The sequence below is a fragment of the Mustelus asterias genome, chromosome 24, assembly GCF_964213995.1.
Source record: "Mustelus asterias chromosome 24, sMusAst1.hap1.1, whole genome shotgun sequence".
NCBI lineage: Eukaryota > Metazoa > Chordata > Chondrichthyes > Carcharhiniformes > Triakidae > Mustelus > Mustelus asterias.
In genome coordinates, this window is record NC_135824.1 from 30,130,438 (window position 1) to 30,149,892 (window position 19,455).

The 19,455-nt window shown below is 44.8% G+C and overlaps 1 protein-coding gene across 1 annotated transcript in view; it reads right to left on the minus strand.

Moving 5' to 3' along the window:
- The window catches only part of LOC144511296 (multiple C2 and transmembrane domain-containing protein 2-like), a 447,793-nt gene that overhangs the window by 346,382 nt on the left and 81,956 nt on the right, over positions 1-19,455 (minus strand). Inside the window, exon 2 of the mRNA XM_078241512.1 lies at positions 103-156. Coding sequence (XP_078097638.1) covers positions 103-156 — 54 coding nt within the window. The remainder of the gene's footprint in view (positions 1-102; positions 157-19,455) is intronic.

The window sequence follows — 19,455 nt, forward strand, 5'->3', positions numbered from 1 at the left end:
ATTAACCACCTGTGCAAGTAACATGGTTCTCAGTTTGATCCGAGCTCACAAGCCATTCGGTTCTTGACCGATTAAAGCTTAAGTCGCAAACAAAATTGTTACCTGTTCATCGAAGAATTGTGAACTTTGTGACGAATCGAGGTCACTGAAATCATCCTGAAAGATAAAATGTTTCGTTTAGGCACAGGAAAGACTTTAGAGGAAGCATTTTCCATCAGCATTAAGTACAATAAAACGGAACGAGATTAGCGTAATAAAAGAGGTAATAAATGGATTATTGACTTCAAGAAACTACATAGATTTGGGGACACAAAGTGATTTTTATCGTGACCAATAGGGGATACATCCTACCAAGCAACTGCATTAGATTGAGATTCCACTGATGTTGTACAAATTAGGGACAGGAGTAGGCCATTCGGCCCTTTGAGTCAGCTAAACCATTTGATAAGATCATGGCTAATCTTCCTATACCCTTTTGACACCCTTATCAGTCAAGAGTCTATCCAACTCAGCCTTAAATATATTTGATTTGATTTATTATTGTCACATGTATTAGCATACAGTGAAAAGTATGGTTTCTTGCCCGCTATACAGACAAAGCATACCGCTCATAGAGAAGGAAACAAGAGAGTGCAGAATGTAGTGTTACAGTCATAGCTAGAGTGTAGAGAAAGATCAACTTAATGCAAGGTAAGTCCATTCAAAAGTCTGACAGCAGCAGGGAAGAAACTGTTCTCGAGTCGGTTGGTACGTGACCTCAGACTTTTGCATCTTTTCCACACGGAAGAAGATGGAAGAGAGAATGTCCGGGGTGCATGGGGTGCTTAATTATGCTGGCTGCTTTGCTGCAGCAGTGGGAAGTGTAGACAGAGTCAATGGATAGGAGGCTGGTTTGCGTGATGGATTGGGCTACATTCACGACCTTTTGTAGTTCCTTGTGATCTTGGGCAGAGCAGGAGCCATACCAAGCTGTGATACAACCAGAAAGAATGCTTTCTATGGTGCATCTGTAAAAGTTGGTGAGAGTCGTAGCTGACATGCCAAATTTCCTCAGTCTTCTGAAAAGGTAGAGGCGTTGGTGGGCTTTCTTTACTGTAGTGTCTATAGTTAATACTATATCTATAATATAGTATTTAGTGTCCATACTATAGAATATAGTCCCACGACCCTGCACTCTGGGAAGAGAATTCCATAGACTCATGACTGTCTGAGAGGAGGAACTTCTCATCATCTACGTCTTAAACGGATGATCCCTTACTTGTAAACTGTGCCCCCCACCCCCCCGCCCACAGTTCTAGTCTCTCCCACAAGGGGTAAACATCCTTTCATCATCTCATGCTTTGACATGTCCACTTTATATTAGAACACGGTTTTGTAAAGATCTACCTGTGACTGAAACAATCTGACACTCAATAAAAAGGCAACCGTGACTGATAATATTTTATCGGGGAGATAAATTGTCAGTGGCATTTATATTTATACAGTATTTGCGCTAGCCAACTTGTCACAGCTAGTCTGTGTCAGTGTGTAATGATGAATGTCAATATGCATCCAGTTTAATACTAAATACTGGGCTATCTACTGGTGCAGTTACAGTGGCACAGTGGATAGCACTGCTGCCTCTCAGCTCCAGGGACCCAGGTTCAATTCCCAGCTTGGGTCACTGTCTGTGAGGAGTTTGCACATTCTCCCAGTGTTTGCGTGGGTTTCTAGTCAGTCAGTCAATCAGAGAGATAGTCAATCAGACAGATAGTCAGTCAGTCAGACAGATAGTCAGTCAGTCAGACAGACAGATCGTCAGTCAGTCAGACAGACAGATCGTCAGTCAGTCAGCCAGACAGATCGTCAGTCAGTCAGCCAGACAGATCGTCAGTCGGTCAGCCAGACAGATCGTCAGTCGGTCAGCCAGACAGATCGTCAGTCGGTCAGCCAGACAGATCATCAGTCGGTCAGCCAGACAGATCGTCAGTCGGTCAGTCAGACAGATCGTCAGTCAGTCAGCCAGACAGATCGTCAGTCAGTCAGCCAGACAGATCGTCAGTCAGTCAGGCAGACAGATCGTCAGTCAGTCAGTCAGACAGATCGTCAGTCAGTCAGGCAGACAGATCGTCAGTCAGGCAGACAGATCGTCAGTCAGTCAGGCAGACAGTTCGTCAATCAGTCAGTCAGTTTGTCAATCAGTCAGTCAGATAGTCAGACAGACAGGTAGTCAGATAGTCAGACAGACAGATAGTCAGACAGACAGATAGTCAGACAGACAGATAGTCAGACAGACAGATAGTCAGACAGATACACTGTCATTCCATTCACAGGGTTCAGTGAAGCTAGCTTAGGTACGAAGTGAGTAAAATCTTTTAATCAGATTCCTGGATGTGAATGAGGGAACTGGTGATGAGCCAACAGGTGTTCAGGTTGTAGAAATTGTGAACGAGGGGAATCTGGTAAAGGGTGATGCGGTTGGGGAAGTTCCAAATGATGAGATGGTTCCTGTTCGTCAGAGTGTCCAAGATTAATTGTTTCTGATGCCCAAGAACTGATTTTCATTCGGTTTGTTTTAGTAATCTGCATTTCTGATTTTGATGACACTTGTAGCATATGTTATTTTTGATGCTTTCTGATGGGTAGTCATCATCATCTTACACATTTTCATCTGTTTACACAAATTATCAGTGAAGTACTGGTTTTGATGCCTTATCAATGCTTTTATTGTTTGAGGTAACTTGATAGTTGGCACATCTTCCGAGTATGGATCTCTGCAACTTAGGGTAGTGGGTGTATTTACTCTTGCTGTTGATATATGTAGCTCACTAACAAGTCTTCTAGGGTTGAGTCTTACGAAACTTTAGTCATCTAAGGTTTAGCTTTTATACATCGTCCTGTGGGGCGGCGGCACAGTGACACAGTGGGTTAGCACAGCTGCCTCACAGCGCCAGGGACCCGGGTTTGATTCCCAACTTAGGTCGCTGTCTGTGCGGAGTTTGCACGTTCTCCCCGTGTCTGCGTGGGTTTCCTCCGGGTGCTCCGGTTTCCACCCACAGTCCAAAAATGTGCAGGTTAGGTGGATTGGCCATGATAAATTGCCTCTTAGTGTCAGGGGGATCAGCTAGGGTAAATGGGGTTATGGGGATAGGGCCTGGGTGAGATGGTGGTCGGTGCAGACTCAATGGGCCGAATGGCCTCCTCCAGCACTCTATGATTCTATGATTCGGGGGAAAATCTTAAAGCATTATTCGAGATGTTGTCAAGCTAATCCTATCCTTCATGAATATCAAGAAAGTTCTCATTGATATCTCTATAAATTGGTAAAGATTGCAGATCAACCATTTCTGGAAATTAAAATAGGTCAAATAAGGAACTGATTGTAAATGGAATATTTTAGCAGGTACTATCTTGATTCTATCACAGATGGAGTTCTTCATGGAAATCATTCTTCTTGGTTTGCTGATCGACGTATTATCATGGGAAATGGTGTTTCAAGATGAACATACTGAAGGCCAGATGGGAGATCTCTGGTTTACTCCACAGAGTAATAAGTCTCACAACACCAGGTTAAAGTCCAACAGGTTTACTTGGTAGCACATACCATAAGCTTTCGGAGCAATGCTCCTTCGTCAGATGGCACAGAGTGCAGGATATTGTGAAAATGGCCATTTATGGGTGGAATTTGATGCGTTGATAATGTTTGGGTGTGAATATCGGTTTGTGGGAGGTTCTTTTGTCAGGTAGTACAATCCTATTGTGACTTGATTCAAGTTTAATCTGCCCCAGATCAAAGTCATTTTATCTTGTCGGCTTCATATTATTTACATTTCGGGATTCAATGCAAAAACTATATACCTCAATATGGGAGGGGTGGTTTTAAACAGAGAATTCCTTATGATGGACGGCACGGTGGCACAGTGGTTAGCACTGCTGCCTCACAGCGCCAGGGACCCGGATTCAATTCCATCCTCTGGTGCCTGTCTGTGTGGCGTTTGCACATTCTCCCCGTGTCTGCATGGATTTCCTCCGGGTGCTCTGGTTTCCTCACACAGTCCAAAAATGTGTGGGTTAGGTGGATTGGCCATGTTAAACTGCCCCTTAGTGTCAGGGGGATTAGGAAGGTAAATATGTGGGGTTACGGGGATAGGACAGGACCTGGGTGGGATTGTTGTTAGTGCAGGCTCAATGGGCCAAATGGCCTCTTTCTGTACTGTAGATTCTATGATTCTATGATGATGAAGATAGGGGTACTTGTAGGGGATCGCCTAAAGAAAGTGATTTTTATTCTTTTATCACATGAAGAGGAAACATAAACCTATTACTCCTAAACTTTGTGTAGCTTCACCAAAAATTCCTTCACCAAGTTGGAAGTAACAATGGGGCGTTAGTTAACTTGACAATCGGTAGGTCTGTAGATACATGGAGTGACAACCCAAATCCTCCTGGTTCCATGGTTACACAATGCTAGGCTTACTACACACTCCATTGTCTCACAGCAGGTAGCACTTAGGCACCACAGTGGCACAGTGGCAAGCACGGTTGCTTCACAGCGCCAGGGACCCGGGTTCGATTCTCGGCTTGGGTCACTGTCTGCACCTTCTCCCTGTGTCTGCGTGGGTTTCCTCCGGGTGCTCCAGTTCCCTTCCACAATCCGAAAGACGTGCTGGCTAGGTACATTGGCCATGCTAAATTCTCCCTCAGTGTACCCGAACAGGGGTCGGAGTGTGGCAACTAGGGGAGTTTCACTGTAACTTCATTGCAGTTTCACTGTAACTTCAATGTAAGCCTACTTATGACACTAATAAATAAACTTTAAAAAATCTTTAAACTTTACACCTGTAAAAAGTACATCTGTATTTTACACCTAAAGTAACCTCAAGACGACAAAATGTGTTAGTTATTAAGGAACCTGGTATAATTATATACAATAATGTCCATCACACATTAATACTTGTAGTGTTAGATATAACCAGGATTCAACTAGCAGAGTGATGCCCTTCTCAAATTAGGGATCTGTATTTACATCTGATTCAGAAGTTTGAAGTGGGGAAAATAAAGAAATGGTTACCTGGCACACAAAATGGTTGCCTGGGAAAGGGACATTAACAGGCACTGGCCTTTAGCACAGACAGTTATTTAAAGTTAAAACATGCAGTCACAGAAATGCTGCAGGAAGCTAGTCAGTGCTTGAGGCACTTAAAAGATAAGAGCAGACCCAGAACAATAAAGACTGATAATAAGATCAGCCCAAGATGGGAACATAAATGCAACAAAAACCAATCACTGTATGTATAGATCAAAACCAGTCATTGATAGAGGAAATGTATCCATTCTATGAAACAATGCGATGTTAACTGCCCATGTCTGTACCTGTCTAATTGTAACGATGTGTTAACTATCGATCACCATGATCTGTCTACTCAACTATAACAATGTGTTAAACGGCTAATGTCCGGACTACCTATTGTCTAAAAGGTATAAAAATGACCATCTGCTATTGTATGATTGAGAAGGTAGCTGCCAAGTACTACGGAGTACCAGTGCTTTCTTCCCGAAGCTTCATATCCGAAATAAAACTATTATTCAACCTCCAGTCCGACTCCGGTGGTAAATTTCCCACAAAGTTGTTAGATCAAGAGACAGCAAATAAGTTCATAAGATATAGGAGCAGAATTAGGCCATTCAGCCCATCGAGTCCACTCCGCCATTCGATCATGGCTGATATGCTCCTCATCCCCATTCTCCTGCCTTCTCCCCATAACCCTTCAACCCATTCCCAATTAAAAATCTGTCTGACTCCTCTTTAAATTTATTCACTGTTCCAGCACCCACCGCACTTTGGGGTAGAGAATCCCACAGATTCCCAACCCTTTGGGAGAAGCAGATTCTCTTCAACTCTGTTTTAAATTTGCTACCCCTTATCCTAAGACTATGCCCTCTCGTCCTAGAATGCCCCACAAGAGGAAGCATCCGCTCCACGAAGACTTTATCCATACCTTTTATCATCTTAGATACCTCAATTTGATCTTCCTTCATTCTTCTCAATTCCAGAGAGTAAACTGTTCAATCTCTCTTCATACGAACAGGGAAAGGGAAGTAAATTTGCAAATCAAATGGTCGGCAAAAAGAGAATTGCTCAAAGATTTAGCATCCGACTATAGTGCGGGCATGTTCACTGTTAACACACTTGATCTAACCAAGTTGGATAATAAACTTAGAATTTTAATGAAAAAGGTCAAACAAGCTTTAACCTACATACATGCTAATGACCAACTGAACACTAAAAGGGAGCTGATTGAAAATTAAGCTGATAACTATATGCTTACAATATTAGAAGAATATGCTAAGACTTATTAAAGGGAAAATAAGATAATGGTAGACCACAGAACAGGACTCGATGTAGTATTAATGGTAATTGGATTATCCTAAACAGGCACTGGAGTGTGGCGACTAGGGGATTTTCACAGTAACTTCATTGCAGTGTTAATGTAAGCCTACTTGTGACCTTAATATATAAATTTTAAACTTTAGAATCATTAAATCCCTACAGTGCAGAAGGAGGCCATTCAGCCCATCGGGCCTTCACTGACAACAATCCCACCTCGGCCCTATCCCCGGAATCCCACCCCTGCCAATCCCCCTGACACTCAGGGGTAACTTAACATGGCCAATGCACCTAACACCAGAGACTTGCTAGAAATGTATGACTGGCATGTGTATAGCTGCTCTGATACTGCCTGGGATCTTTGTTTAAAGTTTATTTATTAGTGTCACAAATAGGCTCACATTAACACTGCAACAGAACAAAGAACATAGAACAGTACAGCACAGAACAGGCCCTTCGGCCCACAATGTTGTGCCGAGCTTTATCTGAAACCAAGATCAAGCTATCCCACTCCCTATCATCCTGGTGTGCTCCATGTGCCTATCCAATAACCGCTTAAATGTTCCTAAAGTGTCTGACTCCACTATCACTGCAGGCAGTTCATTCCACACCCCAACCACTCTCTGCGTAAAGAACCTACCTCTGATATCCTTCCTGTATCTCCCACCATGAACCCTATAGTTATGCCCCCTTGTAATAGCTCCATCCACCCGAGGAAATAGTCTTTGAACGTTCACTCTATCTATCCCCTTCATCATTTTATAAACCTCTATTAAGTCTCCCCTCAACCTCCTCCGCTCCAGAGAGAACAGCCCTAGCTCCCTCAACCTTTCCTCATAAGACCTACCCTCCAAACCAGGCAGCATACTGGTAAATCTCCTCTGCACTCTTTCCAGCGCTTCCACATCCTTCTTATAGTGAGGTGACCAGAACTGCATACAATATTCCAAATGTGGTCTCACCAAGGTCCTGTACGGTTGCAGCATAACCCCACGGCTCTTAAACTCCAACCCCCTGTTAATAAAAGCTAACACACTATAGGCCTTCTCCACAGCTCTATCCACTTGAGTGGCAACCTTCAGAGATCTGTGGATATGGACCCCAAGATCTCTCTGTTCCCCCACAGTCTTCAGGACCCTACCTTTGACCCTGTAATCCACATTTAAATTTGTCCTACCAAAATGAATCACCTCACATTTATCAGGGTTAAACTCCATCTACCATTTTTCAGCCCAGCTTTGCATCCTATCTATGTCTCTTTGCAGTCTACAACAGCCCTCCACTTCATCCACTACTCCACCAATCTTGGTGTCATCAGCAAATTTACTGATCCCCCCTTCAGCCCCCTCCTCTAAGTCATTAATAAAAACCACAAATAGCAGGGGACCAAGCACTGATCCCTGTGGCACTCCGCTAGCAACCTGCGTCCAGTCCGAAAATTTTCCATCCACCACCACCCTCTGTCTTCGATCAGATAGCCAGTTACCTATCCAATCGGCCAACTTACCCTCTATCCCACACCTCCTTACTTTCATCATAAGCCGACCATGGGGGACCTTATCAAACGCCTTACTAAAATCCATGTATATAACATCAACTGCCCTACCTTCACCAACACATTTCGTTACCTCCTCAAAAAATTCTATCAAATTTGTGAGGCACGACTTGCCCTTCACAAATCCGTGCTGACTATCCCGGATTAATCCGCATCTTTCTAAATGGTCGTAAATCCCATCCCTCAGGACCTTTTCCATCAACTTACCAACCACCAAAGTAAGACTAACCGGCCTATAATTACTAGGGTCATTTCTATTCCCTTTCTTAAACAGAGGAACAACATTCACCACTCTCCAGTCCTCTGGCACCATCCCCGTGGATAGTGAGGACCCAAAGATCAAAGCCAACAGCTCTGCAATCTCATTCCTTGCCTCCCAAAGAATCCTAGGATATATTTCATCAGGCCCAGGGGACTTATCGACCTGCAGTTTATTCAAAACTGCTCGTACATCCTCCCTCCGAACATCTATTTCCTCCAGCCTATTAGCCTGTAACACCTTCTCTTCCTCAAAAACATGGCCCCTCTCCTTGGTGAACACTGAAGAAAAGTATTCGTTCATCACCTCGCCTATCTCTACTGACTCCATACACAAGTTCCCACTACTGTCCTTGACCGGCCCTAATCTCACCCTGGTCATTCTTTTATTCCTCAGATAAGAGTAAAAAGCCTTGGGGTTTTCCTTGATCCGACCCGCCAAGGACTGCTCATGCCCCCTCCTAGCTCTCCTAAGCCCCTTTTTCAGCTCATTCCTTGCTAACTTGTAACCCTCATTCGAGCCATCTGAGCCTTGTTTCCTCATCCCTACATAAGCTTCCCTCTTCCTTTTTACAAGACATTCCACCTCTTTTGTGAACCATGGTTCCCTCACTCAGCCATTTCCTCCCTGCCTGACAGGGACATACCTATCAAGGACACACAGTATTTGTTCCTTGAAAAAGTTCCACTTTTCATTAGTGCCTTTCCCTGACAGTTTCTGTTCCCATCTTATGCCCCCTAATTATTGCCTAATCGCATCATAATTACCTCTCCAATTATAAACCTTGCCCTGCCGTACAACCCTATCCCTCTCCATTGCAATAATAAAAGACACCGAATTGTGGTCACTATCTCCAAAGTGCTCCCACAACCAAATCTAACACTTGGCCCAGTTCATTTCCCAGTACCAAATCCAACGTGGCCCCACCTCTTGTCGGCCTATCCACATATGTCAGGAAACCCTCCTGCACACACTGCATAAAAACTGCCCCATCTGAACTATTCGACCTACAAAGGTTCCAATCAATATTTGGAAAGTTAAAGTCCCCCATGACAACTACCCTGTGACCCCCCACACCTATCCATAATCTGCTTAGCAATTTCTTCCTCCACATCTCTATTACTATTTGGGGGCCTATAGTAAACTCCTAACAACGTTGAATGAAGTTACTGTGAAAATCCCTTAGTCGCCACACTCCGGCGCCTGTTCGGGTACACTGAGGGAGAATTTAGCATGGCCAATGCACCTAACCAGCACGTCTTTCAGACTGTGGGAGGGAACCGGAGCACCCGGAGGAAATCCACACAGACAGTCACCCGAGGCCAGAATTGAACCCGGGTCCCTGGCGCTATGAGACAGTAGTTCTAACCACGCTACCAACATTTCTCCAGTCACTCCAGGAACAGTGCTGCAGTGACTCGAAGAGGCTCTGCAAGAAGCTTCCTGAGCCCTTTCAGGGAATTGGAGAAAAGGTACAAAGGTCAGAGGCCTGGGTGGGGTGGGAAGGCCTACGGTGGCCGCAGAGCAGGCAATTTGAGTCTCGGGGGATAAGCCGGAGGGAGGGGGCAATCTCGAGGTCCCCAGGCCCTAAAGGGCTTCTGATGAAAGCACCCACCTTCACCTTCCTGCCCGAGATCTAACTCTCTTCATTTCCAGCCATCGCAACACTCCCGCTCCCCCCTCCACCAGCACCGCACCCCAAGCCTGTCATCCACCCAACAGCCTAATGGCTGGGTGGTAAACCACCTTTTAAGCATTCATTCATGGCCACTTCCAGGCCTTAATTGGGGAAAGGGCAGGATTCCCATTCGAAGCCCTGTCCACCCCAGCATGAAATTGTTCCGCGTTCCAAACAAGCAGGAACCCAGAAGGAATCCTCTCCACGCAATTTCAATTCCGGCCTCGGTTGACTGTGTGGAGTTTGCACGTTCTCCCCGTGTCTGCGTGGGGTTTCCTTCGGGTGCTCCGGTTTCCTCCCACAGTCCAAACATGTGCAGGTTACATGACCATGCTAAATTGTCCCTGGATGTCCAAGGATGTGTAGATTTGGTGGGGGGGGGGATTAGCTATGGCAAATGCATGGGATTACGGGATGAGATGTGGGCCTGGGTAAGATGCATTTTCAGAGAGTCAGTGCAGGGTCAATGGGCTGAATGGCCTCTTTCTGCACTGTAGGGATTCTATGGGATTTGGGTGAGCTCCCTCATTGTTATTGTGAACAACATACATCAACTCCACCAAACAGCAATCCCGTACAGCACAGTCTGTGCAGGAATTCAATTCCGATTTGTGTCAGGGGATATAAAAATACAAATAACTCAGGAAGCAATTAGCCATGGGCATTTGTCCAGGGCCAAACCATTTCTTTACAACTGGGAAAAAGAAACCAGTTCGTGAATAGTGTCAAATATCAACCTTTGTGCCAAAGAGTATCTTTAATACTTTATTAATTGTCTTTATTCGGATGGAATGGTTGTATGAGGAAAATAACTCAGACGAATGAACTAACAGCCACCTTGACAATCTGAGAATCTGGATCCCATTTAGAAAAGAAGCTGGTGCTTGTGAAAGGGATGGCAAAGATCTTAAAATATCCCAAATACTCCAGTTGATGTCTTTCAGGAAAAGGCAGCCTTGCCATGTCTTACTCCAGCCTTGTCCATGTGTTCCTGGCCAATACGACTGGTTATGAATTGCTCCCCAGTCTAACAAGTCCATCATAAAATTAAAAACAGGCCCTTTAGCAGCAAAATCCTTCCCACGCAGAGTAGAATATCAGAGAATCCCTACAGTGCAGAAAGAGGCCATTCGGCCGATCGAGTCTGCACCAACAACAATCCACCCAGGCCCTAGCCCCTTAACCCCATGCATTTAACCTAGCTGGTTCCCCTGACACAATGGGGCAATTTAGCATGGCCAATCAACCTAACCCACACACCTTTGGACTGTGGGAGGAAACCGGAGCACACAGAGGAAACCCACGCAGACACGGGGCGAATGTGCAAACTCCACACAGACAGCGACCCGAAGCAGTTGGAATTTGGAACTTCCCTCCCCAACGGCCTCAATATGTTGCCACTCGAGATCTTTTTAATGATCGTCTGGTTTCCCGACCAGAAGAGACCAAGCGCTTGCTTTAATGAGATGGATTTCAAGGATGGTCATTAAACCGCTACACCGATTCAAGAATAAGCAATTAATGCCAGCTTCGCCAGTGATGCCCACATCTCAAGGATGAATAATAGGGAAAGAAACCCTTCACAATGGTGAAGGTTATAATACAGGACCGCACTTCAGTGCGAAGGAGAGACACCATTACAATGAACCTCTCAAGAAACAAGAGTACTTCTCCGATGTCACCTGGGCTTTGACTTGGTCGTCTTTTGTTCCACTTCGCCAAAGAGACACTCGGACTGATTGAACAAAAAACACTTTCTTCCCATCAGCAAAGACAGACTGATGTGTGCAGAGGGAAGTGTGGAGGCAGTGAACATCAGAGCCACTAATTCTGACAGCTGTGAACACAATCTTCTTCGGCATTTATTTACGCCCACATTACCTGGAATATCCACTCCTTGCAGGATGGCGGCAACAATGGGATTCAGATAAGCTGAAACAGCCTCTGGGCTATGCTTACAGAGTTATTCTTCCTTTGAAGCGAATCCCTTTCGACAGCTGTAATTGGCCATTCATTTAACAGCCCAGAAAATTGGCAGCTCACAGTCTTTGTAAGAGACTTGAGAGCAGATCCTAAATACGGGCAGCACGGTGGCACAGTTAGCATGCTGCCTCACAGCGCTAGGAACCCGGGTTCAACTTCGGCCTCGGGTGACTGTCTGTACAGAGTTTGCACGTTCCCCCCGTGTCTGCATGGGTTTCCTTATGGCGGCACGCTGGTTAGCACTGCTGCTTCACAGCACCAAGGACCCGGGTTCAATTCCGGCCTCGGGTCACTGTCTGTGTGGAGTTTGCAGGTTCTCCCCGGGTTTCCTCCGGGTGTTCTGGTTTCCTCCCACACTCCAAAGCTGTGTAGGTTAGGTTGATTGGCCATGCTAAATTGCCCCTCAGTATCAGGGAGATTAGCAGGGTAAATACATGGGGTTAAGGGGTTAGGGCCTGGGTGGGATTGTTATCAGTGCAGGCTCGACGGGTCGAATGGCCTCCTACAGCACTGTAGTGTTTCTATGATTCACTGGCCAGGTTTGAACTGCACTGCGTACCACACTGTTCTAGAACTTACTCAGGTGAGAAAGAGATTACATAACACAGCGTTATCTTGCCAACCAGGGTGCAGTCCAGGTGGTCTAACTGTCCTGCTTTTTTTTTTAATGGGATCATCCGTAATTTCACTCATCATCCTGTGTCCCTAATTGCTTCTTCCCGGGACAATAATTGTCTTGTATTTCTCAAGTCATCTCCACCATCAGCCAGAAGATGGAGCCAGATTGGAGTTGGGGAGAAGCCATCTTTACATGGGGCAATGTGTAAGTGGGTATCTATATAACCATGCTGGGCCACAGGATGCTGAATGAGAGGGGCTTCACCGAGTATCCTGTCAATGAGGAGTATGGAGAGCTTGACTAAAAACAACATAAGAATCTGAGATAATAATTTCACAAACCACTTTGAAATGTAGATTTTCATATATTGCTATTTGTGTTATAGCTTTATAGAATCCCTACAGTGCAGAAGGAGGCCATTCAGCCCATCAAGTCTGCACCGACTCTCTGACAGAATATCCCACCCAGGCCCTATCCCCGTAACCGCACACATTCACCCTGCTAATCCTCATGACCTACACATCTTGGGACACGAAGGGGCAATTTAGCATGGCAAATCCACCCTAACCTGCTCATTTTTGGATTATGGGAAGAATCCGAAGCACCCGGAGGAAACAGGAAAAGGCCATTTTGCCTAAAATTTTGTATTCATTGCAGCTCTATATTTTGTAGCAACATAGAAACTAGAAGCAGGAGTAGGCCATTTGGCCCTTTAAGCCTGCTCTACCATTCATTTTGATAATGGCTGATCATTAAATTCAATATCCTGATCCCACCACCCCACCCCCACCTCCAAATTCCTAGAACTCCCTCCCTAACAGGGGCAACATGGTGGCACAGTGATTAGCACTGCTGCCTCACTACACCAGGGACCCGGGTTCAACTCTCGGCTTGGCTCACTGTCTGTGCGGAGTCAGCACATTCTCCCCGTGTCTGCGTGGGTTTCCTCCGGGTGCTCCGGTTTCCTCCCACAGTCCAGGAAGGCGTGCTGGTTAGGTAGATTGGCCATGCTAAATTCTCCCTCAGTGTACCCGAATAGGTGCTGGGGTGTAGCGACTAGAGGATTTTCACAGTAACATCACTGCGCTTTTCACCAGCACCTTTTCATGGGCAATTAGAGATGGGCAATTAATGCTGGCCAACCAGTGACGCCCATATCCCATGACTGAATGAATTAGAATAAAGCGTTCATTTTTTTTAAAGCAAGAACTATTCAGATGCTTCAACAGTGAAAATTAGAGGAATCAGTTTACAACCCCGCACCTTGCCCTGACACTTTGTACAAGTTAAAACAATTCGCTAATTATTTGACTGTGTAACAATTGAGATATGAATTCGCTCCCCCGCTCCCCCCCACCCCATCCCCACCCCACTTTCAAGGAACTTCAAAGGGTCATGAACGAAGCCCAGTCCATCACGCAAACCAACCACTGACTCCTTCTATACTTCCCTCTGCCTCAGAAAAGCAATCTGCATTATCAAGGACCCCACACACCCCGACATTCTCTCTTCCACCTTCTTCCGTCGGGAAAAAAAAGATACAAAAGTCTGAGGACACGTACCAACTGACTCAAGAACAGCTTCTTCCCTGCTGCCACCAGATTTCCGGGTGGGCCTACCTCATATTAAGCTGATCTCTCTCTACACCCTAGCTATGAGTGTAACACTACATTCTGCACTCTCTCCTTTCCTACTCCCCTATGTACTCTATGAATGGTATGCTTGGTCTCTATAGTGTGAAAGAAACAATACTTTACACTGTATCCCAATACATGTGACAATAATAAATCAAATCAAATTTCAACACAGGAAACTCAATAGTTGAACTCCATGCTGGAATGACGATTAGCCAGAGGACATTCAATTAAACAGAAAACCAACCCCTTCTCTCAGGAGATTGCAGTTACTGTAAACAGTCTTCTGCTCACCTCAGAAAGAGGCCACTTTACCACAATGATTCTGTGTAACGTCAACTGACTTTCTTCATTGTTTCAGTTCACAGAGGCACATAAAATTCCATTAACTGATCTATCCAGTTTTAATACTTGCCCTTCCCCCTTCAGGCTGCTGGAGTAATTTTAATCTCTTTTAAACTGCTCTCAGTTTTGAAGATAATCACTATTCATTCCTGCGGAATTGCTAACGATCCCACGTTTTTACTTCTCTTCAATTTACCTCCCCAGGATCGTCCCTGAACTTGTGCCAAAGTTAAAGCGGGAGATTAGGACACCCGGGTGCAAGCTCTACCTCAACACTTTTATCCGTAGATTATCGCACAGTCCTTTCATGGCAAAATGCTTGAAAGAGAAAGATCAAGGATTGTGACAATTGGTCATTCGTCTAAATGCTGTTAGGGGCATGGTTGGTGGCTGCTACATTGCCTACAAGACTTCAAGACTACAAGACGTCAATGCTCCAGAATAGTTCCAGACTTCATAGAATTCATAGAATCCCTACAACGCAGAAGGAGGCCATTCAGCCCATCAAGTCTGCACTGACCCTCTAAAAAGAGTATCCTTCCGAGGCTTACTCCCTTGCCTATCCCCGTGCATCAATCATGGTATTGATCCACCTAACCTGCACCATCCTGGGACACTAAGGGGCAATTTAGCATGGTCAATCAACCTAACCTGCACACCTTTGGACTGTGGGAGGAAACCCACACCGACACGGGGAGAACGTGCAAACTCCACACAGACAGTCACCCCAGGTTGAAATGAAACCCGGGTCTCTGGCGCTGTGAAGCAGCAGCGCTAACCACTGTGCCACCGTGCCTATCCTGAGAATGTAAGTGCATGCTATTTAAATCCAAGTTCTTGATATTTGTTTTCCCCAACGCTTTGTTGTTCTAACCTGCCTTTATGCAATTTCTGTGCTTGATTTACAACCTTTTTCAATTCTCTGCCCTGTCCACAATCACTATGCCAGCTAATTCTGTATCATCAATAACGTGTCCCCTTTAGTCCCAAACTGAGATCAATGACACAAATGCCATCCAAAAATCACCCATTTGAACATGCTTCTCAGCCTTTTGGCTAAGATCAAGTGTAGTATGGATAGGATGCTGCGCTTGGTTGAGGTCATTAGGTTACATTGAAGCTTCATATGAAGCAATTTTTTAAAGCGGCATCTCGGCCTTTTGGCTCAGATGCAAATGAGATCCAGCCTTGGAGGAGGAACCCTGTCCCTCCTCTAATCAGCTGGGCTCATGTAGATCAGGCCCAAGACAGGTGTGAAGGCCCTGTCTTGTCAGCCTGGATCGGAAATGTCTCAACTTGTTGAGACTCTGAATTGGACTTGATTTGATTGAATTGGAAAAGTATATTTTTTAAAAAAATTTGAACATGCTTCTCGGCCTTTTAGCTAAGATCAAGTGTAGTTATGCGGATGCTACATTTGGTTGAGGTCATTGGGTTGCATTTAAGCTTCATATGTTTCATATGAAGCAATTTTTTAAAGCGGTATCTCGGCCTTTTGGCTCAGATGCAAATGAGATCAAGCCTTGGAAGAGGAATTCTCCACCTGCTCCAATCAGCTTGGCTCATGTAGATCAGGCCCAAGACAGGATAAATGGTCGCTTGCCCTGTCTTGTCAGCCTGGATCGGAAATGTCTCAACTTGTTGAGACTCTGAATTGGACTTGATTTGATTGAATTGGAAAAGTATTTTTAAAAAATTGAACATCCACTGATTATTCTTTTAAAGTTTATTTATTAGTGTCATAAGTTAGCTTACATTAACACTGCAATGAAGTTATTGTGAAAATTCCCGAATCGCCACACTCCGGCGCCTGTTCGGGTACACCGAGGGAAAATTTAGCATGGCCAATGCACCTAACCAGCACGTCTTTCGGACTGTGAGAGGAAACTGGAGCACCCGGGAGGAAGCCCACGCAGACACGGAGAGAACATGCAGACTCCGCACAGTGACTCAAGCTGGGAATCGAACCTAGATCCCTGGCGCTGTGAGGCAGCACTGCTACCACTGTGCTGCCCCATATTCTCCATCCATCACCTCAGTAATTCTGCTAAAAATCTATTAACTTAGACAAGGTTGACATTCATAAAACCACATCACCTCTCCTTAAGTGGAAAAATTATAAGCTGATTATGATGGATTTTATTTTTTTTCCACCAATTGCCTGAAACAAGAGTGACCTTTAATTAATTAGTTTATCTCCTTCTTCTTTTTGTGAATGAGAGTATATTGTTTGCTACCTCCAATGCGGTCAGTGAGCTTTGGAAAACCCTACTAATACATCCTCAATATCCATAGGTAGAAACCATGTGGATCAATCCTGTTATTCCCTTGAAGGGGAAAGGTCAGAATGCAGAGCGCCCCAGAATGACGAGAGAGGTAGAGTTGAAGATGCAAAGGAAGAAGTGCGTGTACAACAGTTGTCAGATAGAAAATACAGTGAAAAATCTGGCCGAATATAGGACTGGAAAGAAAGTGAAAAAAAATAAATAGAAAGTATGAAAAGAGACTGGCAGTTAACATAAAAAGGACCCAAGGTCTTCTATCAGAATGTAAGTGGAAGGGTGGGAAGAGTAGGGCCGATTAGGGATAAATAGGGCACCTGCAAATGGAGGTAGGAGAAACAAGGGAAGTATTAAACAAGTTTCATTTCTTCTTTCTATTCTGTTAAACAAGTATCTGTCTTTACAAAGAAAGAAGATGCTATCCAGGCCATGGTGGGAGAGGAAGAAACTGGTACACTTGAGGAATTTACAGTTGAGAAGGAGGAGGTGTTAGAAAGGCTATCATCACTTAAAATCGATAAGGTATCAGGACCAGATGGCATGCATCCAAGGATACTGAGAGAAATGAGAGTGGAAATTGCAGAGGCACTAGTGATAATCTTCCAGTCTTCCTTAGACAAAGGAGTGATGCTTTAGGATTGGAGAATTGCGAATATTACACCCTTGTTCAAAAAGGGGTGTCAGGATAAAGCCGGCAATTACAAATCAGTCAGTTTGACGTCAGTGGTAGGAAAACTTCTGGAAACTATAGTTCGGGACAAATTTAATAGTCACTTAGACAGTTGCAGGATAATTAGGAAAACCAGCACAGATTAACTGAAGGGAAATCGAACGGCCTGGAGTTTTTTGAGGAAGTAACAGGGAAGGTTGATAAAGGCAATGCTGTCGATGTGGTGTATATGGATTTTCGAAAGGCATTTGACACAGTGCCACACAACAGACTTGTGAACAAAATTCAAGCTCATGGAATAAAAAGGAAAAGCAGGCACTTGGTTAAGAAATTGGCTGAGTGACAGGAAATAGAGAGTAGTGAGAAATGGTTGTTTTTCAGATTGGAGAAGGGTTTGTAGTGGAGTTCCCCTTGGGTCAGTGTTGGGACCCTTAACTCTTCCTGATATATGTTAATGACCTAGACTGTGGTCAGGGCAGGATTTCAAAATTTGCAGATGACACAAAGATTGGAAACATTGTCCAACCGTGATGGGATAGTCCTGAACTTCAAAAGGACAAAAGGTGGATTAGACAGACAAAGGGGCAGCTGAAATTCAATGCAGAGAGGTGTGAGGCGATTCATTTTGGCAGAAAGAATTTTGAGAGATAGCATAAAATAAAAGGAGAAACTCTAAAGGATTTGCAGGAACCTGGCGTATATGGAATAAAAGCAAATTACTGCGGATGCTGAGGATTTACTGAGCACCTTCGATCTGTGCACAATCAGACCCTGACCTTCCTGTTGCTTGCCATTTTAACACACGATCCTGCTCCCATGTCCACATGTCTGTCCTTGGCTTGCTGCAATGTTCCAGTGAAGCTCAACACAAAATGGAGGAACAGCATCTCACCTTCCGGCTCGGCACTTTACAGCCTTCCGGTCTCAACATCAAATTCAACAACTTCAGATGATTAGCTCTACCCCACCTCCACCCCTTTCTTTTCATTTTATTTAATTTTTTACTGTTCTCTACCTTTTATTTCTTTATTGTCTTTCTTTGTTTTTCTTTCCCCTCCCCCCCGCCACACTTTCCCCCTACTTCACATGAGGGAGCTCAGTCTTTTCTCCCTGGAGAGACGTAGGATGAGAGGAGACCTAATAGAGGTATACAAGATGTTGAGAGGCATAGATCGGGTGGACTCTCAGAGGCTTTTTCCCAGGGTGGAAATGGCTGCTACGAGAGGACACAGGTTTAAGGTGCTGGGGGGTAGGTACAGGGGAAATTTTGGGGGAAGTTTTTCACAGAGGGTGGTGGGTTAGTGGAATCGGCTGCCGTCAGTGGTGATGGAGGCAAACTCAATAGGGTCTTTTAAGAGACTCCTGGATGAATACATGGGACTTAATAGGATGGAGGGTTTTAGGTAGGCCTAAAAGTTAGGGATATGTTCGGCACAACTTGTGGGGCCGAAGGGCCTGTTTTGTGCTGTAGTTTTTCTATGTTCATCCCCCCTTTCCTTACCTTTTCTCCCCCTTTGCTTCTCCTTTCCCCCTTTTTCTTATTTTATCTCTCTCCCACCCATTCCCCTCCACCGCCCCTTACCCCCACATCTTCATCTGTCACAGCTTACCCTCCGATTTTAGATTCTCTGCCATTTGGCTATTCACGCCCTTTATTCTCTCTATGGACTGCCATTTGCAGGCTTTTCCCCTGATTTTGTGGCTATGACTCATCTTTTATTCCCTCACCCTGCGGTATAAATATCTCCCACTTTCTATGCCTTTTAGCTTTGACAAAGGATCATCTGGACTCAAAACATCAGCTCTTTTCTCTCCTTACAGATGCTGCCAGACCTGCTGAGATTTTCCAGCATTTTCTCTTCTGGTGTATGTGTACATAAATCATTGAAGGTGGCAGGACATGTCAGAGAACAAGTAATAAATCATATCGTATCCTAGGTTTTATTAACAGGACATTGCGTACAAGAGTAAGGAGGTCACGTTGAACTTGTATAAAACACTAGTTACGCCTCATCTGGAGTACTATGTCCAGTTCTGGGCGGCACAATGGCACAGTGGTTAGC